The 24,519-nt window shown below is 52.2% G+C and overlaps 1 protein-coding gene across 2 annotated transcripts in view; it reads left to right on the top strand.

Annotated features, from left to right (window-relative positions):
• The window catches only part of kremen1 (kringle containing transmembrane protein 1), a 264,680-nt gene that overhangs the window by 52,155 nt on the left and 188,006 nt on the right, over window positions 1-24,519 (top strand). For both annotated transcript variants that reach the window (XM_072497127.1, XM_072497136.1), the window contains exon 2: window positions 19,834-19,996. In XM_072497127.1, the coding sequence (XP_072353228.1) occupies window positions 19,834-19,996 (163 nt within the window). The remainder of the gene's footprint in view (window positions 1-19,833; window positions 19,997-24,519) is intronic.

Raw genomic sequence — 24,519 nt, 5'->3', positions numbered from 1 at the left:
GTTGTTTCCATACATCTGCTGCCCTTGTCCTTCTAGATGTAGCGGTCACAGGTTTGGAAGGTGCAATCAAAGAAGCCTTGGAGTGTTACTACAATGCATCCTGTAGATGATACGCACTACTGCCTTGATGCGTCGGTGGTGGAGGGATTGAATGTTGAAGGTGTGGAAGGGGTAGCAATCAAGCGGGATGCTTCGTCCTGGATGGTGTTGAGCTTCTTGAATGTTGTTGGAGCCGCATACATCCAGGCAAGTGGAGAATATTCCATTACACTCTTGACTTATGCCTTGTAGATGGTTGACAGGCTTTGGGGAGTCAGGAGGTGAGTTGCTAGCTCTTGTAGCCACATTATTTACATGGCTAGTCCAGTTCCATTTCTGGCCGATGTTAACTCCCAGGATGTTGAGAGTGGTAATGCCATTGGATGTTAAGGGGAGATGATTGAATTCTCCCTGGTTACCAGTCACTTGTGTGGCACAAATAATACTTGCCACTTATCACCCCAACCAGCCTCAATGTTGTCCATGTCTTGCTGTATATGGACATGGATTGCTTCAGTATCTGAGGAGTCATGAATTGTGCTGAATACTGTGTAGTCCCAGCAAACATCCCAGTTTTGACCTTAGGGGAAGGTCATTGATGAAGCAGTTGAAGATGGTTGGGCCTAGGACACTACACTGAGGAACTCCTGTAGCGATTTCCTGGGACTGAGATAACAGACCTCCAACCACCACAACCATCTTCCTTTGTGCCAGTTATGACTCCAACCAGCAGAGATTTTTCTCTTGATTTCTAATGACTCCAGTTTAGCTAGGTCTCCTTAATGCCAAACTCGGTCAAATGCTGCCTTGATGTCAAGAGCAATCACTCTCACCTCTGGCATTCAGCTCTTTTGTCCACATTTGAACCAAGGCTGGAATGAGGTCAGGAGCTGAATGACCCTGGCAGAACCCAAACTGAGTGTCAGTGAGTAGGTTATTGCTGAGTAAGTGTTGCTTAATAGCAATGTTAATGATAGCTTCCATCAGTTTGCTGATGATCAAGAGTAGACTGATGGTGTGGTAATTGGCTGGATTGGATTTTTCCTGCTTTTTGTGGACAGGACAGACCTGAGAAATTTTCCACATTGCTGGGTAGGTGCCAGTGCTATAGCTGGAACAGATTTATAACGGGCCTGACAACCTTTAGAGCAAACATCTATTTCCGGGATGTTGTCAGGGCCCATCGTATCCAGTGCTTTCAGCTTTTCCTTGATTTATTGTGCTGGAGTGAATCAAACTGCCTGAAGACAGGCATCTGTGATGCTGAAGACCCCTGGAGGAGGCCGAGGTGGACCATCCACTCAGCATTTCTGGCTGGAGATGGTTGCAAATATTTCTGCTTTGTCTTTTGCATTGATATGCTGGGAATATTTGTAGGGCCTCCTCCTCCAGTGTATTACTTAATTGTCCACCACGACTGGATATGGCAGGACTGCAGAGTTTAGATCGGATCTGTCGATTATGGGGTCACTTAGCTCTGTCTGTCACTTGCTGCCTCCACTGTTCGGTCCGGCGTTGTAGCTTCACCATTTTTAGTTATAAAAGCAAATTACTGCGGATGCTGGAATCTGAAACCAAAGAGTAAATGCTGGAAAATCTCAGCACGACTGGCAGCATCTGTAGGGAGGGAAAAGAGCTAACGTTTCTAGTCCAGATGACCCTATGATTGTCCAGTTTAGAATTGCTAGAATTGTTCAAAATCTATCCCACTTGGTAACTTAGTACAGGTGCCATGGTGGCATAGTGGTTAGGACTACTGCCTCACAACACCAGGGACCTGGGTTCGATTCCGACCTCCGATGATTGTGTGGAGTTTGCACATTCTTCCTCTGACTGCGTTGCTTTCCTCCCAGAGCTCCGGTTTCCACGCACTGTCCAAAGATGTGCAGGTTAGGTGGATTGGCCATGCTAAATTGTCCCTTACTGTCTAAAGGTTAGGTGGGGCTACGAGGATAGGATGGGGGATTAGGCCAAGGTGGGGTGCTCTTTCAGAGGGTCTGTGTGTACTTGATGGGCCGAATGGCCACCTTCTGCACTGTAGGGATCTATTATATGAATCTTGTAACAATTGGTGCATTAAATACATTTTTATTAGCCTGGGTTTCAAGGGATGTGGAATTAAATTGAGTAAATGGGATTAAGGTACAGATCAACTATGATCTAATTGAATGGTAGGAAGAGCTGAATGGCTGACGCCTGTTCCTACGATCGGTCCTATGTTCTAGTGGCACTTGGTGATGTTGTTCAGATCTAAAAAAACTGCTGAGAGTTACAATGGACGGGCTTCTCCGGTCACCGACGGCAAAATTGCATTTGGCGATCGGCTGCAGAATCCTCGATGGCCGCGAAATAGGGGGTGGCGCTGCTTTTGCGGTGCCCCATCCCCTCCAAAACCAAGTACGCCGCAACACCGTCTGGATGGTCTCAGGACGTTACCTGAAGCCCTCCCCGATGCTCTGCCCCGATGGGCCGAGCTCCTGACGGCGTGGGGTGTGTGTGGTATTTTATTTCGGGAACCCGGCATGGCGGCTGCGGACTAAGTCCAGCGCCACTACAGTCAGAGGGTGCCAATCCGTGGGCAGGGGAGGCTTTGGAGGGGGCTAGCTGCACTGGTGGAGGGTGGCACATGTGTAGAGAGCCTGGCCAAAGGGGGCACTATTTGGCAGGCCGGGTCCACGCACTGCCAGCGCCATGTTGCACGGTGCGGCCGCGGACCCTGCAATTCTCTGGCCATATTCGCAGCTAGAGCCGGGGGCTTTACGCTGCGTGCCTGCTAGACCCCACCAGACGGAGGATCGGTGACAGTTTTGTGCCACTTTTTCGGGCGTAGAATGCCACTGTTCCCACGCCAGAGTCTCTCAAACAGGTAATCCAGCCCAATGTGTTGTCGACTCTGATGCACGATCAATAATTATTAAAACGACGTTGTAACATAACTGAAGGCTTTAATAGAACAGTTCCCCAACAGCTTCGGTACAGAATGAGTGCTGCTGGGACGGCACCGGTTCCTATACCCCGCCTGTCAGGGCGGAGCTACATACTATACAGCCAATGGTAAACTCCTAGGTTTAACCAATGGGCTTCAGCCTCTCGGGTACTGCAATACCTGATAATACCACATTCACTCCCTGTTAAAATAGAGTCCGGCGGGGGTGGTGGCCAGTGGTTACAATTGCACTCAACATGGTATGATCAGATATGGAGGTACCGTGATACCTCCTTACAGGGTGTAGAGAATATTTACAATCATGGAAGATATATACAGTCAGTGTTTATTTACAGTTACAGATCGGTTATACTGAAGCGATCAGTCGGTCGGGTGCCCTGGTCGTCCTCCTGGATCGCCTGAGCCTCGGTGGTGATTCCGGTGGCGGTCCAGGCTTCTGCGACTCCGGGAGCGTGGCTTCGGCCTCCATGGCAGCTTCGTCACCCCTCGCTGGTGGGGCAAACGGTTGACCTGAGACGGGGGTGCCTGTAGGGGGCGTCGGTGGTTGGGAGGGCCTAGGCAGGGGCGGCGGGAGGACTGACCCTCCTGTGAGGTGCTGTGGAGGGGGGAGGGGTTCGGGTGCGCGTGGGGTTCCGGCGAGCGCCAGGTCCCGTAGGGAGACCGTATCTTGCCACCCGTCAGGGAACGCCACGTAGGCGTACTGGGGGTACGTAGTCGGGAGCGAGGTCCCGGAGGAGGACCTCCCGGGCAAAACAAGGAGACGTTCGTGAGGTGTCTGGTTGGTGGTTGTACAGAGCAGTGACCGGATGGCGTGGAGGGCCTCCGGGAGGACTTCTTGCCAGCGGGAGACTGGGAGGTTCCTAGGCCCTAGGGCCAGTAGGACGGTCTTCCAGACCGTTCCGTTCTCCCTCTCCACCTGCCCATTTCCCCGGGGATTGTAACTGGTCGTCCTGCTCGAGGCGATGCCCTTGCTGGGCAGGAATTGACGCAGTTCGTCGCTCATAAAGGAGGACCCCCTATCACTGTGTATGTACACGGGGAACCCGAACAGTGTAAAGATGCCCTGGAGGGCCTTGATGACGGTGGTTGTGGTCATGTCGGGGCAGGGGATGGCGAATGGGAACCGGGAGTACTCGTCAATCACGTTCAGGAAGTACGTGTTGCGGTCGGTGGAGGGGAGGGGGCCTTTGAAGTCCATGCTGAGGCGTTCAAAGGGGCGGGAAGCCTTTATCAGGTGCGCCCTCTCTGGCCGGTAGAAGTGCTGTTTGCACTCCACGCAGATTTGGCAGTCCCTGGTGGCTGTCCTGACCTTCTCGATGGAGGAGGGCAGGTTGCGGGTCTTAATAAAGTGGAAAAAGTGAGTGACCCCCCGGGTGGCAGAGGTCCTCGTGGAGGGCTCGGAGGCGGTCCACTTGTGCGGTGGCACATGTGCTGCGGGACAGGGCATCAGGAGGCTCATTTAGCTTCCCCGGACGGTACAAGATCTCGTAGTTGTAGGTGGAGAGTTCTATCCTACACCGCAAGATCTTGTCGTTTTTTATCTTGCCCCGCTGTGCATTATCGAACATGAACGCTACCGACCGTTGGTCAGTGAGGAGAGCGAGTCTCCTGCCGGCCAGGTAATGCCTCCAATGTCGCACAGCTTCTACTATGGCTTGTGCCTCCTTTTCGACCAAGGAATGGCGAATTTCAGAAGCATGGAGGGTGCGGGAGAAGGAGGCCACGGGTCTACCCGCTTGGTTGAGGGTGACGGCCAGAGCTACGTCGGACGCGTCGCTCTTGACCTGGAAGGGGAGGGACTCGTCGATGGCGCGCATCGTGGCCTTTGCAATGTCTGCTTTGATGCGGCTGAAGGCCTGGCGGGCCTCCATCGACAGGGGGAAGGTTGTGGACTGGAATAGGGTACGGGCTTTGTCTGCGTAGTTAGGGACCCACTGGGCGTAATAACTGAAAAACCCGAGGCAGCGCTTCAGGGCCTTGGGGCAGTGAGGGAGGGGGAACTCCATGAGGGGGCCCATGCGTTCAGGGTCGGGGCCTATAACTCCTACGTAGCCGAGAATGGCTCGCCGGTCGGTGCTAAACACGCATTTATCCTTATTATACGTTAAGTTAAGGATTTTCGCGGTCTGGAGAAATTTTCGGAGGTTGGTGTCGTGGTCCTGCTGGTCGTGGCCGCAGATGGTGACGTTATCGAGATATGGAAACGTTGCGCGCAAGCCGTACCGGTCAACCATTCGGTCCATCTCGCGTTGGAAGACCGAGACCCCGTTAGTGACACCGAAGGGAACCCTTAAAAGATGATAGAGCCGCCCATCTGCCTCGAAGGCAGTGTATTTGCGGTCACTAGTGCGGAGGGGTAGCTGATGGTAGGCCGACTTGAGATCCACCGTGGAGAAGACCTTATAATGCGCGATCCTGTTTACCAGGTCGGATATGCGGGGGAGAGGGTACGTGTCCAGCTGCGTAAACCTGTTGATGGTCTGACTGTAGTTGATGACCATCCTATGCTTCTCCCCGGTCTTTACCACCACTACCTGGGCTCTCCAGGGACTGTTGCTAGCTTCAAGGACCCCTTCCCTCAGTAGCCTCTGGACCTCTGACCTGATGAAGGTCCGGTCCTGGGCACTGTACCGTCTGTTCCTGGTGGCGACGGGTTTGCAATCCGGGGTGAGGTTCGCAAACAGGGAAGGCGGGTCGACCTTAAGGGTCGCGAGGCTGCAGACAGTAAGGTGGGGTATAGGGCCGCTGAATTTGAAGGTCAGACTTTGCAAATTACATTGGAAATCCAACCCCAGAGGTGCGGAAGAACATAAAGGCGGAAATTGTTGAATTTCCTGCCTTGGACCGTGGGGTTTGCTAGGCAGAACCCCTTTATCTCCACCGAGTGTGAACCAGAGACCAGGGAGATTCTTTGGTTTACAGGGTGGGTAACAAGTGAACAGCGCCTTACCGTGTTGGGGTGTATAAAGCTCTCTGTGCTCCCAGAGTTGATCAGGCAAGACGTCTCGTGGCCGTTGATGCAGACCGTCGTCATCGGGTTTCCTCCGGGTGCTCCAGTTATCTCCCACAGCCCAAAGATGTGCAGGTTAGGTGTTTTGGCCATGTTAAATTGCCCCTTAATGTGTCCAAAAGGTTAGGTGGGGTTACAGGGATAGGTCACGGTCGAGGGCATGGGCAGGGTGCTCTTTCAGAGGGTTGGTGCAGACTCGATGGGCCAGATGGCCTCCTTGTGCACCGTAGGGATTCTATGATTCGAAACTCCATTAGCTGCCATGGTGGTATTGATCCAGTGTTTGCAGGACATGAGGTCTGGATTACTAGTGGAGTGACATTACCGCTACACCACAGGTCAAAAGTGTATCCATGACTACTCGGCAGGGAATGATGCTGGTAGAAGCACTTCCTGAGAAATTGCAACCTTCATATCCAGGATATGGGCTCCCTCTGAGCACGGCTCCTCACTGGGAGTACACTGGGAGTAATGCTAGAACAATAAACTAGGAAAGAATGCCAATCCCTTCAGCATTATTGGCTCCCATATTGTTATTATTTATTGGAAATGGAAGAGATAGATGTGTGTGGAAATTAATTTCCTCTGCATGATATCGTTAGTTCATTTGTTAACATGTTTGCATTAAATTGCTGTCTATTTATTTAATGCACTTGTTATCTCCAAGCAGCTTAATGCCTGTGCAAAAATAGCAGGCAGGAATCAATGTGGAGTGTTAATCACGGGTCAATAACTGTGTTTAACTGTGTTAAAAAGTGCAGATGTGAATCCAGCAGAAAAGCTGAAATGGTAACTGGTTTGATAAAAATAGCGCACTGAGCAAATTAAATCCCCTTGCACAGTTATTAGTGGAAACAGATAGATAGGTTCTTGATTAATAAGGGGATCAGGGGTTATGGGGAGAAGGCAGGAGAATGGGGATGAGAAAAATATCAGCCATGATTGAATGGCGGAGCAGAATCAATGGGCCGAGTGGCCTAATTCTGCTCCTATGTCTTATGGTCTTATGGTCTAAGCAATAGCTCCAACAATTTATATTTTATTTGACTGACTTGGTTGAATTTAAAGGTAACTGCTATGAAAATAAAATTTCCATCAGAACTGTCATTATTTCTTGCATCCCATTTCCTATTAGCCAAGGTTTCAGCTCTCCTCTGCTGATGATGTTGATTCATTGCTGGAGATTTGCTTCATGGGTGCAGGGCTCCCTCCAGTACTTTGAAAAGTGACCATTATTATCCATAATGAGCATCACAGCCATGTCCAATCTTATCCTAGGTTGATTGACAGATAGGCAGGAATCGCTGGATAGGGTTTTAGGTGGGAAACATGGCCAATTCTCTCCCTCATCAGCGTGGGCGGACCCTGAAAACAGGCAACACAAGCCCTGCCAGCCATCACAGTCCTGATTTACATCATCTGGCTGGTTACATTGCAATGCACAGCCCAAGGAGGCATCAGGCCCAAGACCCAATGGTCTGACAGTGAGACCTTGGAGAAGTGAGCAGCACCGTGACTTCTTTTGCTGGAAGATATGCTTGTTTAGGTGTCACACCTCTGAGACTCGCCAAGAGTCAACATTGTGCACCCTTGGCACTCTGATTAAAGAAGAAACCTGTGCTCTTGAACAATACGCCTATTATTTATTTGTCATTGGTTATAATATAGCCCAGCACTAGATATGGTATTGAAATAAATGGAAGGTGGTTTGGCCATAGTTACTTGTTAGGGAGTGTTGGAGGTGTAGTTGTATTTTCACTGGGCTAGTAATCAAATGAAATGAAATGAAAATCGCTTATTGACACAAGTAGGTTTCAAATGAAATAACTGTGAAAAGCCCCTAGTCGCCACATTCGGGCGCCTGTTTGGGGAGGCTGGTATGGGAATTGAACCGTGCTGCTGGCCTGCCTTGGTCTGATTTCAAAGCCAGTGATTTAGCCCTGTGCTAAACCAGCCCCTAATGCAGATTAGCTCCATTGGCCAACAGCGCAGGTTCAATTCCCGTAACGGCTGAGGTTATTCATGAAGGCTCTGCCTTCTCAACCTTGCCCCTCGCCTGAAGTGTGGTGACCCTCAGGTTACATCACCACCATACGCTCTCCCCCTTGTAGCCATCGGGGATGGCCACTTCCAACTAGGTACAGAGCAACTCGCAAAGACTGATGGGTAAAATGGACAAGCCTAGAATCAGGCAGGCTCAGAGCCTGAAATGCACATTTGTCAGCAAAGTCCAGACGGCATCGAAACTCCGTCCCATTAGCATATTAGCATGTTAATCAGGCCGATTAGCAGGTGATGGCCCATCTTCCCCAAAACAAAGGACTGGCACTCCAGCAACCAGGACAGTCCCAGACATTTCGGCGACACTCCCTGTCCAAGGGAAACGCAAACAACGGGGTCAATGACCGCTTGGGACACGCCCAGCCATCCAGATCCCCACCCACTTTTTGGTTAAGGAATTCAACGGAGTGATCAGGGATCACCCAATTAGTAAGGCCCAAATCGAAGGACCGCCCAAAAGAGCGCAAAACCCCTCCGAGCATAAAAGAAGAGTTCGCCATATGTTCACCCTCTTTTGGCCTTGGTATCCCGGTCACGGCTATTGCCAATCGTAGCAACACCAGGAGCAAGTTCGAGTTCAACGCCCACTACCACACGGATGAGCCCAGCTGAGCAGCAGTTACTCCTTCGAACCCAAGAGATCCAGAATTAAACAGCGGCCACTGTTTCCTGACCTAAGCCCGGTGCCTGAAGTTAAGTACAGGTTGTCTTAGTAATAGGTATAGTTAACTCGTGTTTATGTTGCATGATTGATTGACTGTAAATAAAGTACCCTTGACCTTGAACAAATAACTGGTGTTTGGCTCTTTGATCGATAGCCGGTTGAAACTTGTGGTGGTATCATTTGATAGCTGGCAACTCTAAACATTCGGACATAGACAATATAGAAAGAAAGGCAAATTCACTGATTGCCCTAATTGGAACAGAGCCACAGAAAAGACCAAGTAGCACAACACCCTCAAAAGGGAAAACAGCCTGTGGTCATCAAAGACTATGGCTACTCTACGTTTTAATGCAGTGACCAGGCCAATGCTCTGAGGACTTGGGTTCGAATCCCATCACGGCAGATGGAATTTATTGAATTTGCATTCAATAAAAAAAATCTGAAATCAAAAGTCTAATGATGACCATGAAATGACTTTGTAAAAAAACATCTGGCTCTCTAATGCCCTTTAGGGAAAGAAATCTGATGGGCTGGATTCTCCCAAATTGGGATTATGTCCCCACGCCGGCGTAAAAACGTTGGCGTTTCACTCCGGAGTTTCCTTAAAAAAAGGTAAGCCAATTCACTCGCCTGCAGTGATTCTCGCAGCTTTAGCTGCGGATATGGGCCCCCGCACTTCTGGTTTCGAGTCCGTACATGCGCACGGTGGTGGACTCCAGCAGCCGCGCCAAGCGCCATGGCGGACGCGGACTGCGGAGGCAGCTGCAAAATGTAGGCCCCCCCCGATCGGCTGCGTGCCCGAAGATCTGTCCCTCAGACACCCATAAGGCCCCCCCGCCCGGTGCCCAATCCCCCCGCCCTCCACCAGGGCATCCGCGGACTGAGTCTGCAGCCGCCACGTGAGGTTCCCGAACGGCGAAAGGTGGCTAGAACCACGCCATTGGGAACTCGGCCGGCTGGGAGTGGAGAATCGCTGGGCGGGTCTCTGGCAATGGCCCCCCAGCCGTGCGGAGTACTCAGCGAACAGGCCGATTCACGGGTCCCGGAGAATCGCCGGACTGGCGGCGGGCCCAATTTCGGCATGAAAGTTGATTCTCTGCCCCGCGCCAAATGTCTTTACCTGGTCTGACCTACAGATCCACAGCAAAGTGGTTGATTCCTAAATGCGCACTGAATGGTCCAACAAGTCACTCAGTTCAAGAGCAATGAATACTGGCCCAGCCAACAATGCCCATATCCTATGAAATTTTTAAAAAATTACTTGCGGAGGTGCAGTCTCTGGGGCCTCTGCAATTCTGCACCTCCGATGGACCAAGTTCCCGACGGCGCAGTTTACTTGTACTTTTAAAATCCTTGAAACCGGCGTGGTGGCTGATGAAGGAGGGAGAGGAGGTAGGACCCAGAGAGGAGCGTCTGTGGGCTGCTAAGCTGGACACTAGCCGGGCTGGCTGGAGGGGTGGGGGTGGGGTAACAGTGGAACAGGCCGTGTGGCCGGGGTGACTCCTCACGGGACTGGCACAGACCACCACTACTGCGGCCATCTTGCTGCACACCCACTGACCACCCACCTTAGCCCCTGGTTCTGCAGATTGACACATGGGTGCCCCAACCCCCCACCCAGCCGCCACCCAACGGTGACCCACCCAGGGCAACACCCACAGTAGCCCCTACGGGAGCCATGGTGCATATGCCTGGTGAGGGCAGTGCCAGCCGAAGGTACCCCTGGCATCAAGGACAGGCACCAGGGCCAGAGGTCCCCGCGATGCCGGTCACCAACGGGGCCAGGGGTGAGGGGATGGGGGCGTGGACATGTGGGGGCAGAGCCCACAGTGCCACCTGGGGCCACCATGTAGCCCGGTGGACCTGGTTGGGCACGGCAGTATGCATCATGCTAACATGTCGGCATTCCACCATCTGCAGACAATGGATATTGGAATTCAACCAGCAATGGTGGCCTTCCTGCTGGTCGAAGCAGCCCTGGGGGATGCCCTGCGGTTGCACAAGCGGGTACTGCTGGAAGAGGAGGAGGAGAAGGTTGCAGCAGCAGAGCGGGTAGCAGCGGAGTGGGCAGCAGAGGGACAGGTGGCAGCTGCCCAGGTTGGACAGCCGGCCGTCCAACAGGCTGAGGAGGAGGAGGTGCCAAGGCGGTGCCGCATGAGGCCTCGTGTGGTACCGGCATCGCCTGTCATTCGAGGACCTGCTGGACCGGGCATGCCGTCGAAGACTCCGGCTGCACAGACAGACAGTGTGACCTATCTGCCAGATGATGGCACACCTGGCACTATGGGGGTATGTGGGAGGACGCCTGCTGGCCATCAAGGTGACGGTCGCCCTGATCATTTACATGACGGAGTCCTTCCAGGCGGTGAGTGGGGCCCTGTCCCGGATCTCACAGATCTCGGTGCAAAGGTGCCTCCCTGCTATCACGGAGGCCCTATACGCCCAGGCGGCTCAATGCATCCACTTCAATGTGGACCAAGCCCACCAAGATGGCCGAGTAGTGGGGATCGCCACCATCGACGGGATGCCCCGGGTCCAGGGGATGAACGATGGCATGCAAGTCCCCTTATGAGCACCTGCAGATGACAGGCTGCTCTACTTGATGCACTATCAATTACGAATAGACGAGAGTAGAGAATAATCGAGGCTTTATTAAGCAGAGATGTGTGGCCTCCTGCAGCTGCTACGAGAATGGGAGCAGCTCCGGTCAGCACACACAATTATACACCGCCTACTGGGCGGAGCCAGCAGGCAGGGATTTACCCTCGTACCTCTAGTACAGGAGCCTTATCGTACTACATCTAATATACAGTTACTACATCTAATATTCAGTTAGTGGTGACTACCACATTCACCCCCTGTTTAAAAAAAAGAGTCCAGCGTGGGTGGTGGAAAAATGTACAGTTCAGGCAAAATTTACAAGTTCAGGCAAAATCTACAGGTTCAGTCGGTCGGGTGCCTTGATCCCGGTGGTGATGCGCGCGCCGACTTGATCGCCTGTGATTCCGGGAGCGTGTTGTCCTCGTCTTCATCCCCGAGTGGAACCAGTGGGAGGACGGATCATCGTGGGGCGGGGGCTGTGGTGAGGTGCGCTGGGGGGAGGGTGAGTGGCGCAGGGGCAATCGGAGGGGGCGGGGGGGGGTGTTGGGTGGTGGGCCGTGGGCGGGGATCCAGCAGGTGCCAGGTCCCGGAGGGAGACTGTGCCCTGGCACCCGTCGGGGTGTGCCACATAGGCATACTGCGGGTTCGTGTGCAGTAGTTGTACTCTTTCGTCCACCGGGTCCGCCTTGTGGATCCGCACGTTTTTTGCGGAGGAGAACAGCTCCAGGAGCTGCCAGCCATGTTGTGAGCAAAATCCCGGAGGTAGACTTCTTGCGGAAGGCAAGGAGACGTTCATGGGGGTTTCGTTAGTGGCAGTGTAGAGGAGAGATCGGATGGAGTGAAGCGCTTCAGGGAGGACATTCTGCCAGCGGGAGACTGGGAGATTTTTAGACCGTAGGGCCAGGCCGTCAAATTCTCCCTCTCCACCTGCCCATTTCCCCGGGGGGTTGTAGCTGGTTGTCCTGCTCGAGGCAATGCCCTTGCTGAGCAGGAACTGCCGCAGCTCCTCGCTCATAAAGGAGGATCCCCACTCGCTGTGGATGTAAGCGGGGAAACTGAACAGGGCGAAGATGCTGTTGAGCACGTTAATGACTGTGGCAGAAGTCATATCAGGGCATGGGATGGCGAAGGGAAATCGGGAGTACTCATCGACCACGTTCAGGAAATACGTGTTTCGGTAGGTGGAGGGGAGGGGCCCTCTGAAGTCCATGCTGAGGCGTTCATAGGGGCGGGAGGCTTTCACCAGGTGCGCTCGGTCTGGCTGGTAGAAGTGCGGTTTGCACTCCGCGCAGACCTGGCAGTCTCTGGTGACAGCCCTGACCTCCGCAATGGAGTAGGGTAGGTTGCGGGTCTTTATGAAGTGGAAGAACCGGGTGACCCCTGGGTGACAGAGACCATCGTTTAGGGCCCAGAGTCGGTCCACTTGTGCGCTGGCACATGTACCTCGGGATAGGGCATCGGAGGGCTCGTTGAGCTTCCCGGGGCGATACAAAATCTCGTAATTGTAGGTGGAGAGCTCGATCATCCACCTTTAAATTTTATCATATTTGATCTTGCACCGCTGTGTGTTATTGAACATGAAGGCAACCGACCGTTGGTCAGTGAGCAGAGTATATCTCCTGCCGGCCAGGTGATGCCTCCAATGCCGCACAGCTTCCATGATGGCTTGCGCCTCCTTTTCGACAGAGGAGTCCCGAATTTCGGAGGCATGGAGGGTGCGGGAAAAGAATGCCACGGGCCTGCCCGCCTGGTTGAGGGTGGCGGCCAGAGCGATGTCCGATTTATCGCTCTCGACCTGAAAAGGGAGGGACTCGTCGACCGCGTGCATCGTGGCCTTTGCGATGTCTGCCTTGATGCGGTTGAAGGCCTGGCGGGCCTCAGCCATCAGGGGGAAAACTGTGGAGTGAATGAGTGGGCGGGCCTTGTCCGCATAGTTAGGGACCCACTGGGCATAATAGGAGAAAAACCCCAGGCATCGTTTCAGGGCCTTGGGGCAGTGGGAGAGGGGGAGTTCCATGAGGGGGCGCATGCGGTCGGGGTCGGGCCCTAGAACTCCGTTTTCCACGACATAGCCAAGGCTGGCTCAGCGGTTGGTGCGGAACACGCACCTCTCCTTATTGTACGTGAGATTAAGGAGTTTGGCAGTGTGGAGAAATTTGAGAAGGTTAGCGTCGTGGCCCTGCTGATCGTGGCCGCAGATGGTGACGTTATCTAGGTACAGGAAGGTGGCCCGCAGTCCGTACCGGTCAACCATCCGGTCCATCTCACATTGGAAGACCGAGACCCCATTAGTGACGCCGAAGGGAACCCTAAGGAAATGATAGAGGTGGCCATCTGCTTCGAATGCAGTGTGTTGGCGGTCCGCCTTGCGAATGGGGAGCTGGTGGTAGGCAGATTTCAGGTCCACCACAGAAAAGACCCGGTACTGTGCAATCTGATTGACCGTATCAGATATGCGTGGGAGGAGGTACGCGTCGAGCTGCGTGTACCGATTGATGGTCTGACTGTAGTCCATGACCATCCTGTGTTTCTCCCCAGTCTTTACCACTATCACTTGGGCTCTCCAGGGGCTGTTGCTGGCCTCAATGGTGCCTTCCCGCAGCAGCCGCTGGACCTCCGACCTGATGACGGTCCTGTCCTGGGTACTGTGCCGTCTGCTCCTGGTGGCGACGGGTTTGCAATCCGGGGTGAGGTTTGCAAACAGGGAGGGTGGATCGACCTTAAGGGTCGTGAGGCCGCATACGGTGAGGGGTGGTAGGGGTCTGCCGAATTTTAAAGTTAAGCTTTGGAGATTGCATTGGAAATCCAGACCGAGTAACAGGGCAGCGCAGAGGTTGGAGAGGACGTAGAGTCGGAAGTTGCTGAACTCTATGCCCTAGATGGTGAGGGTCGCGATGCAGTACCCCCGGATTTTCCCGGAATGGGATCCGGAGGCCAGGGAGATTCTCTGGGTGTACCGCGAGGGAGCAGCGCCTTACCGTAGAGGGGTGGATGAAGCTTTCTGTGCTCCCGGAGTCAAGAAGGCAGGAAGTCTTGTGCCCATTGATTTTCACCGTAGTTGTCGCGGTTGAGAGGCCGGGACTGGCCGAGGGTGATTGAGGCGAGCTGCGGCTAATGCTGGTAGGCGGTGGTGGCAGGCGGTGAACGGCCAGACGAAGTTCCCGACGAGCAGGGGTCCTGAGGCGCCGTCCAAAATGGTGGCGGCCACGAGGCGCACATGGCGGGCGGCGTTAAAGATGGCGATGCCCACGGGCTGCACGTGGTCTGTAGAGAAGAAGATGGCGGTGCCCATGGTGTCGATGGCGGCGCCCACGGGGGGGGGGGGGGGGTAGGAACGCTGGACCTAGAAACAGCAGCGATCGACCGGGCCTGGCACACAGCAGCAAAATGTCCCATCTTTCCGCAGGTCTTGCAGGTTGTGCTCCGCGCCGGGCAGCGCTGCCGGGGGTGTTTGGTCTGCCCGCAGAAGTAGCATTTGGGGACCCCCGGGGTTGGCTGGCTGCCGCACGGCGCAGGCTTGGGGTGGGCTGGCGGCGGTAGCTGGTGGGGCCAACGATGTCCATGGGGGTACCGTGCGGTCGGGGGCGTACGACTGTACGTTACGGGAGGCTACTGTTAGCGAATTCGCAAGCTGCGGATGTACGCCGACCCCATGCCCGTAACAAAAGCGTTTCTGATTAAACGTTCTGTATGCTCGACTGCCGAAACTGCCTGGCAGTCACAGTTCCTCGCCAGAATGTACAGGGCACACCAGAAATAGTCTAAGGACTCACTGGGGAGTGGCTGTCCCGTGGACAGGAGGTGCCTGGCATAGAGTTTGTTAACCGGCTGAACGTAATGTTCTTTTAGGAGCTCCATTGCTTCAGTAAGTGGGCGAATCCCGGAGAAGGGGAAAATATATGGGCTCACCTGTGAATAAAGGACCTGGAGCTTCTATACGTCGGAGGGTTCTTCAGCCGATGATTGGAGATAGCTTTCGAAGCAGGCTAGCCAGTGGTCGAAGGCCGACGTGGCATTGGCTGTTTGAGGGTGCAGCTGTAGGCAATCAGGCTTGATATGAAGTTCCATCGCTGTAAAATCTCTGCTTAATAAATTGATGCATTATCAATTACAACAAGACGAGAGTAGAGAATAATCGAGGCTTTATTAAGCAGAGATGTATGGCCTCCTGCATCTGCTACCAGAATGGGAGCAGCTCCGGTGAGCGCACACATTTATACACCGCCTACTGGGCGGAGCCAGCAGGCAGGGATTTACCCCCGTACCTCTAGTACAGGAGCCTTACCGGAATACATCTAATATACAGTTCGTGGTGACTACCACATCTACACAAACCGAAAGGTTCCACTTGATGAACGTATAGCTGATGCATGACTATCAGCTGCACATCATACATGTCTGTGCCCGATAACCAGGCAGTGTGCACAACGCCTTCATCTTGGCACACCCGACAATTCCTGACATATTCGAGACCCCCCCCTGGCAAGGGGGTGGTGGCAGGAGTTGGCTCCTGGGTGACAGGGGTAATCCTCTGCAGTTATGGCTGAAGACAGCTATCCAGAGGCCACAGACCGACGTGGTGACCCGCTACAACGATGCCCATACACCGAGCACGAGCATGATCGACCGGTGCTTCGGCTTCCTGAAGACACGGTTCAGGTGCCTGGACCGCCCTGGAGGGTCCTCCAGTATGCTGCTGAGAGAGTCGTCCACATTGTGTCGGCCTGCTGCATCCTCCACAGCATCACGCAGCAGAGGAGTGACTTGCTGGAGGAGGAGGAGGAACACCAGGCCTCGTCCAATGAGGAGGATGTGGGGGAGGGCGACGTGGGCAGGACATGGGGCCCAGGGAGGCATGGAAGACCACACACTTATCATGGGGAACCGCAACTAAGCGGGGTCTCACTTCCTTGCCCGTGGCCGAACTCCGCCTCAGCGACCTCACGTTCCTCTGAGCTGCCGACCATGTCCAGGGCCCTCTGCTCGGCCATGGTGAGGGGCCGCAGGTCCGGTGGTCCCCCTCCTGTCTTCTCCCACTCCCACCTGTTGTGCACAGCCTTCTCCTGGGGTGGGGGGCTGGGGGGGACAGAAAAAGTGTTAAGCAGCCTGACTCCTGCAGCCATGGGGGTGGGTAGCTGGTGTCCTCAGTGGCCAGAGCACCCGGCCATGGCGGCCGGTATGGGTACCGGCATGTGGGGCAGGGTGGGAGTTCAGTCGCCCTCCGGGTTGGGGGCTAAGGGTTATGGGTGTGTGGGATGCGGGTTAGTGCCAGGGGCACAGTGCTGCCTACTCACCCTGGCCACTCTAAGGAAGTCGTGCAGTTTCTTCTGGCACTGCTGGCCGGTCCGGACAGTGTGTTGGTGGCGCTGACGGCCTCTGCCACCTGCACCCAGGCATGATGAACTGCGCAGTTGGTAGCCTCCTTCCCAGGCTAAGGGTACAGGGTCACCCGCCTCTCCTCCACTGCATCCAGGAGGGTCTCCAGATCAGCGTTGGTGAAGGGTGGAGCTGCTCTCCTTGCTGCCATCTTGTTCGCTGGGATGGTGTGTGTGGCGCTGGGATGGTGTGTGTGGCGCTGGGATGGTGTGTGTGGCGTTGGGATGGTTTGTGTGGCGCTGGGATGGTGTGTGTGGCGCTGGGATGGCGTGTGTGGCGCTGGGATGGCGTGTGTGGCGCTGGGATGGCGTGTGTGGCGCTGGGATGGCGTGTGTGGCGCTGGGATGGCGTGTGTGGCGCTGGGATGGCGTGTGTGGCGCTGGGATGGCGTGTGTGGCGCTGGGATGGCGTGTGTGGCGCTGGGATGGCGTGTGTGGCGCTGGGATGGCGTGTGTGGCGCTGAGATGGCGTGTGTGGCGCTGGGATGGTGTGTGTGGGGAGTGAAGTGTGTTTCTGCGGCTGCAGCTTGTCAGCCTCCTGAGTGTCAGTCACAAAACTGGCAAATTCGGCACCGTTTCTCATTGGAATTGACTGTGTTCCATGTGGCGCTGGTGCCAGCCCATTTACAGTAGCGGAATTGTTCCAGATGTGGCGCCAGTTTTGCTGGTGTGAAAGTCCACGGATTCTGCGCCGGCGTCAACACTTCGCCTCAGAAACGGAGAATCCCGCCTGCGGTCTGTTGGACGAATTGGATAGCACAGACAAGATGGACTGAATGGCCGCCTTCTGTGCTTTATGATCCTAACAAGAGGAATGCTGAAGCACAGGGAACATAGCAGCTGTCACTTAGTCTGGAAGGACCTGGAGGGAGTTGAGGTTGGACTGCAAACCTGCCTTCAATTGCTGTAACATGTTAGGCTTTACTTCAAGATCCAAGTGCTCCATCTGATAGTAATTCAAGTTGTCACACGAGTATCCTTTTATCCGACCTTTGCTTTTGCTGATGGCTCATTATGAACAATATTATGAATTATTGTTCCATCGTGACTCCTCCCACCCTTCATTCCTAACCAGTTAAAGGTGGCACAGACAATTGCCTTTGAATGCTCCTGGTGAGACTGGAGTTGAGCGGCATGCTATGTACACATTGAATTTAAAAAAAACACCCCTTTGGGTTACACAGGACACAGAATTTGGGGATAAGGTTCGAAATGCAATGTGAATTCTGCAGACCTGAGTTGCACCCTCACTCTTGTTGGTCAATGCAATGGAGCCACTTTTCCTGTTAAACAATGTGACCTTGTGGTGGTTGTCCCTTTAAGGGCTGCACACCAGAGTACAGGCACGTGGCCTGGGTGATGAGTGGAAACTCAGAGTTGGGAGTCACCCTGGGTGTGGGGGGGGGGGGGGGGGGTGGGGGGATGCTGGTGAGGCTGTCTGGGGCAAGAGGCATGTTGGGAGCTAGCTAGCTGCAGCCATGAAGCTGCTAAACAATTCTTACTAAGAAATCCTTCTCGTGTTCATTAATGACATCTGATAAAGTGCATCTTTACTGACCTCCTTGATACATCTGTGGCACAGAACTGTCTGACACTACGAATGATCTCTGCCAACCCATAAGGAGTTCAATAGATAACATGAAGTGCTGATTTTAATGAATGCTCAGCAATCTCACTCTCTCAACTGCAGTCCCCAGTGGAACTTTGCATGGATTTTTAGAGTATGAGAACCAGGAATTGTGAAAAAGTTTTTTGAAGGAGCTCACCTTTTGTTGTTTTCACTTTCCAGTGATGTGTATTTCATTGAATGAAGCGAATGCATCAAACAAGCAAACTTGAGCATATGAACAGGTTCCTGTGGAGCTTAATCACCAGTGTGGACCAGTTAGGCTCCTCCTGTAAATTCAATATTTTATGTGCCCAGGAATATGGGTATACTAAGTACATCAGTCTGATCCGCTAATTGGCACATTTCACTAATTGAATTAATGGCCGGAGGGAAACAGCCCTTCATTCAGCCATTTTGTTTTGGTTAGGAAATGAACGGTAACTGAGTGGTGTAATACGTTCCAAACATTGTTGGCTACTTACAATCCTAATCTCCTGCCAGGGTTTCCAGAATAATTGTTATCTGCTGCATGCTCCATTGTTTTTGGACCAGCTCATTGAAAGAGCTGTCTAATTAGTCCCACTCTCCTGCTCTTTCCTTGGTTATTTTTTTAAGCTTTTCAAACATTCACTCCCGCCACCACTGACATATTGGTAATGGCAGCAGTGTCTATCATCCACAAGATGCACTGCAGCAACTCACCAAGCCTCCTTCGACAGCATGTCCCAAACCTGCGATCTTTAGCCGCCCAGGAGGGCAAGGGCAGCAGATGACTGGGAACATCACCACCCTGCAGGTTCCCATCCAAAATACACACCATCCTGACTCGGAACTATATCGCTGTTCCTTCACTGTCACTGGGTCAAAATCCTGGAGCTCCCTGTGGATGTGCCTGCACCACATGGACTACAGCGGTTCAAGAAGGCAGCTCATCACCACCTTCCCAAGGGCAACTAGTTAAATGCTGGCCTAGCCAGAGACGAGCAGCATCATCAGCAAAGCAATACTAATTCTCGATGCTTACCAATGAGGGCCACACCTGCATCATATCTTAAGGGGGAAAACCATATCTGGGCACGTAATTCGCCACTGCCATTATGCTTAATGTCAACAACAATATCAGGGTTGTCACCACATATCCGCTGCTTAGAACATTCTGCCTCTCCATGGCTATCAATTTTTCCATGAATAAATCAAGAACAGAATGGGGAAAAAAGTGAACTTAACTCCTTTAGAAACTGTTTGTTAAAAAAAAATCATCGGAGTGATTTCAAATCAGAAGTTCCATCAGTTTAAGCCAGCAGGGTTGTCAGATATTAATGTTGCCCTATCCTAAATAGAGCTTTAATAAAAAACTAACAGTCGATCATTGAAATGTTGCCGTGTAATAATTTAGAAATAATAAATTGGACTTCTCCTTCAAAAGGAAAATAAAATTGCCATTACTGGCATCCTGAACTGGAGGACATAGCTCTCAAAAGAACTTATACAGACAGTTTATCAAATATCTTTGTGTGTCACTTGCAGAGTGCTATACTGCTAATGGCGCTGACTACAGAGGCTGCCAGAATCGAACCTCACGCCAAGGAGGAAAGCCCTGCTTGTATTGGAATGAAACCTTCCAGCACCCTTACAACACCCTCAAGTACCCCAGTGGAGAAGGAGGCCTAGGCAATCACAACTATTGCAGGTAACAGATGGTCTTTATTAACCCTTTGAGCTCCATTGTCCTTTATACATTGAGGTTCCTAATCAGTGTGGTTTCCTTATAGAAGCAGACGCATAGGAACAAGGAGGAGACCATTCTGCCCCTCATAGCTGTTCTGCAATTCGGTTAGATCATAACTGATCTGTATCTTAACTTCATTGACACCTTGGGCGCGATTTAATGGAAAACAAATGGAGTCCCATTCTGGGTGGGATTAGCGGGGTCGTTCCCGGCGCATGAAGTGGCAGGAACGATCCCACTATCGAACAGCACTCTGTTCTTTTTTTGGGCCCCAACGAGGAACGCCCGCTGAGTCCGCATTCAGTCGCATTTCCTCCTCTGAGGAGCTCTGCCCGTCAATGCAGGAAGAGATCTGGGCGCCATTTTTAAATGGCACCCTGATCTCTCAACCCCCTGACATGACCACCGGACCTGTCCCAACACTCCAACTCATCTGTTGGGGTGTCCTCGAGCCCCCTGCACCCCATCTTATAAGGGCAGGGCTCCCTCGGGCCCAATCCCCGGCATGGGTAAAATACCAGCTTGGCACCTTGGCACTGCCAGCCTGACACCTTGGCAGTGTCATGCCAGCCTGGCAGTGCCACCTGGGAACACTGGCAGTGCTCACTTAACTATGAAAATCTGGATCCTTCAGATGCAAAACCTTTTTAGTTCTGTCTTTTTACTATTTTTGCCAACTCTGTTTGCGCCCTCTTAAGTTTGTACACTCTGTCTGTTCCTGTCACATTCGGGTTATCATTACCCATGTCATTACCCAGTAATATTGCCTTGTCCTTTCCTTTTAATTTAGCACATCTCATCTCACTTGATCCCTCTGCACCCCCCAGCAATTTAGTTTCAGCCCCTCAGCAGGCCTGTCAGCATCTGAGAAGAGAAGTGACAAGTTAATGTTCCATGCCTCACCCTTCATTTGAACTGGTAAAGAATGATGCCCAAAACATTAACGTGAATAATAGGTGTTATATATTCATATCTGAAATTCTCTTCTGACTTGTGCCTACGCATTCAAATTTTCTTTGGCATAAAATGAATTTGAATGCTTGATTGACTGATTCTTGTTTTCTTTATTCAAATGCAACACCAGCAATAAAGAAATGGGCTTGGATGAGTGAGTAGATTGGATGACTCAGGGTAGTGGGGTGATAGGCCCCTCGGTATAGCTCTTGTGCGACTTGTGTTCAGGGACTCTGAACCTAGTTCCCAATGGGTGTCAAACTACTGTTAAACTGTCAATCTCAAACATAAGAGGCCATAGGTTGGCTGTTGTGAGAAATAGAACATAGAACGATACAGCGCAGTACAGGCCCTTCGGCCCACGATGTTGCACCGACATGGGAAGTCAAAAAACAAATGCCATCTAACCTACACTATGCCATTATCACCCATATGCTTATCCAATAAACTTTTAAATGCCCTCAATGTTGGCGAGTTCACTACTGTTGCAGGTAGGGCATTCCACGGCCTCACCACTCTTTGCATAAAGAACCTACCTCTGACCTCTGTCCTATATCTATTACCCCTCAGTTTAAGGCTATGTCCCCTCGTGCTAGCCATTTCCATCCGCGGGAGAAGGCTCTCACTGTCCACCCTATCTAACCCTCTGATAATTTTGTATGCCTCGATTAAGTCTCCTCTTAACCTTCTTCTCTCTAACGAAAACAACCTCAAGTCCATCAGCCTTTCCTCATAAGATTTTCCCTCCATACCAGGCAACATCCTGGTAAATCTCCTCTGCACCCGTTCCAAAGCTTCCACGTCCTTCCTATAATGAGGTGACCAGAACTGTACGCAATACTCCAAATGCGGCCGTACCAGAGTTTTGTACAGCTGCAACATGACCTCATGACTCCGGAACTCAATCCCTCTACCAATAAAGGCCAACACACCATCGGCCTTCTTCACAACCCTATCAACCTGGGTGGCAACTTTCAGGGATCTATGCACATGGACACCGAGATCCCTCTGCTCATCCACACTTCCAAGAATTTTATCATTAGCCAAATATTCCGCATTCCTGTTATTCCTTCCAAAGTGAATCACCTCACACTTCTCTACATTAAACTCCATTTGCCACCTCTCAGCCCAGCTCTGCAGCTTATCTATGTCCCTCTGTAACCTGCAACATCCTTCTGCACTGTCGACAACACCACCGACTTTAGTGTCGTCTGCAAATTTACTCACCCACCAAATGATGCAGTAGGGGATGCCATTCTGATGTTGGGACTGACTAATATTTATGCAGACTTTCCACACTGCCACCCAGGCATAAATCTGGCACTGATGATTAGGTACCCGTCAAAAGAAGTTCAGCTTTCATTTCCATTGGAATTCGATCTCATTTTTAGGAATGAGCTGAAGGAACTTGGCTCCTTATCTAACTGTATGTGGTATACCTGATTTGGGAGTGTTCCATACTGACAATTAGAGCTTGAAAGAAGAGTGGTCCATATCCCAGGAAGAAAGCCCTTCAATTAACAAAGAAAAGTAGAGCACAGGAACAGGCCCTTCGTCCCTCCAAGCCTGCGCCGACCATGCTGCCCGTCTAAACTAAAATCTTCTACACTTCCGGGTTTGGTAATCACCACTGTTGTATATATTAGGAGATATGTGGTAAGGCCCTGTACGACAGGTACGGGGGTAGCCCCTGCCTGCTGGCTCCGCCCAGTAGGCGGAGTATAAGTGTGTGTGCTACCTATACAGCAGCCATTTCGCTAGCTGCTGTAGGAGGCCACACATCTTCTTCTGAAAATCTTAGGGTAATAAAGCCTCAGTTGTATTCAACTCTCGTCTCTGTGCAATTGATCGTGCATCACCGGGGTCCGTATACCTCTAGTCCCATCCTATTCATGTATTTGTCAAGATGCCCCTTAAACGTCACTATCGTCCCTGCTTCCACCACCTCCTCCGGCAGCGAGTTCCAGGCACCCACTATCCTCTGTGTAAAAAAACGTGCCTCGTACATCTCCTCTAAACCTTGCCCCTCGCACCTTAAACCTATGCCCCCTAGTAATTGACCCCTCTACCCTGGGAAAAATTCTCTGACTATCCACTCTGTCTATGCCCCTCATAATTTTGTAGACCTCTATCAGGTAGCCCCTCAACCTCCGTCGTTCCAGTGAGAACAAAACCGAGTTTATTCAACCTCTCATCATAGCTAATGCCCTCCATACCAGGCAGCATCCTGGTAAATCTCTTCTGCACCCTCTCTAAAGCCTCCACATCCTTCTGGTAGTGTGGCGACCAGAATTGAACACTATACTCCAAGTGTTGCCTAACTAAGGTTCTATACAGCTGCAACATGACTTGCCAATTTTTATACTCAGTGCCCCGGCCAATGAAGGCAAGCATGTTGTATGCTTTCTTGACTACCTTCTCCACCTGTGTTGCCACTTTCAGTGACCTGTGGACCTGTACACCTAGATCTCTCTGACTGTCAATACTCTTGAGGGTTCGACCAAAAAAAAGCACGGGACAGGAGCCAGTGATTTAAAAGCGGGAGAGGAGCCGGAGATTTTAAAGCGGGTGAGAAGCCGGAGATTTAAAAGCGGGAGAGGAGCCGGAGATTTAAAAGTGGGAGAGGAGCCGGAGAATTAGAAGCGGGAGAGGAGCCGGAGATTTAAAAGCAGGAGAGGAGCCGGAGATTTAAAAGCACGGGAGAGGAGCCGGAGATTTAAAAGCGGGAGAGGAGCAGGAGATTTAAAAGCATGGGAGAGGAGCCACCTCCTCTAACCGAAGGGGTTGAGTGAATATCAGGTAAGCTCTTTCTTTCTTTCTTTTTCTTGTTTTATCCGCAAGTTATCTAGAGGGGATGGCAAGCAAGGCAGTTCAATGTTCCTCCTGCAGAATGTTTGAGGTGAGGGACACTGTCAGTGACCCTGCTGATTTCACCTGTGGGAAGTGCACCCATCTCCAGCTCCTCAAAAACCGTGTTAGGGAACTGGAGCTGGAGCTGGATGAACTTTGGATCATTCGGGAGGCAGAGGTGGTCATAGATAGAAGCTTCAGGGATGTAGTTACTCCGAAGAATGAAGATAGATGGGTGACGGTGAGAGGGGCTGGGAGGAAGTAGTCAGTACAGGAATCCCCTATGGTTGTTCCCCTTCGTAACAAGTATACCGCTTTGGATACAGTTGGGGGGGGGGACTTACCAGGGGTAAGCCATGGGGTACAGGTCTCTGGCACAGAGTCTGTCCCTGTTGCTCAGAAGGGAAGGGGGAGAGGAGTAGAGCATTAGTCATTGGGGACTCCATAGTTAGGGGGGCAGATAGGAGATTCTGTGGGAACGAGAGAGACACACGGTTGGTGTGTTGCCTCCCAGGTGCCAGGGTCCGTGATGTCTCGGATCATGTTTTCGGGATCCTTAAGGGGGAGCGGGAGCAGCCCCAAATCGTGGTCCACATAGGCACCAACGACATAGGTAGGAAAAGGAATGGGGATGTAAGGCAGGTATTCAGGGGGCTAGGGTGGAATCTTAGAGCTGGAAC

The sequence above is a fragment of the Scyliorhinus torazame genome, chromosome 1 (genome assembly GCF_047496885.1).
Source record: "Scyliorhinus torazame isolate Kashiwa2021f chromosome 1, sScyTor2.1, whole genome shotgun sequence".
Taxonomy (NCBI): domain Eukaryota; kingdom Metazoa; phylum Chordata; class Chondrichthyes; order Carcharhiniformes; family Scyliorhinidae; genus Scyliorhinus; species Scyliorhinus torazame.
The sequence above is the reverse complement of the archived record's forward strand: the minus strand, read 5'-3'. Positions and strand labels throughout refer to the sequence as shown.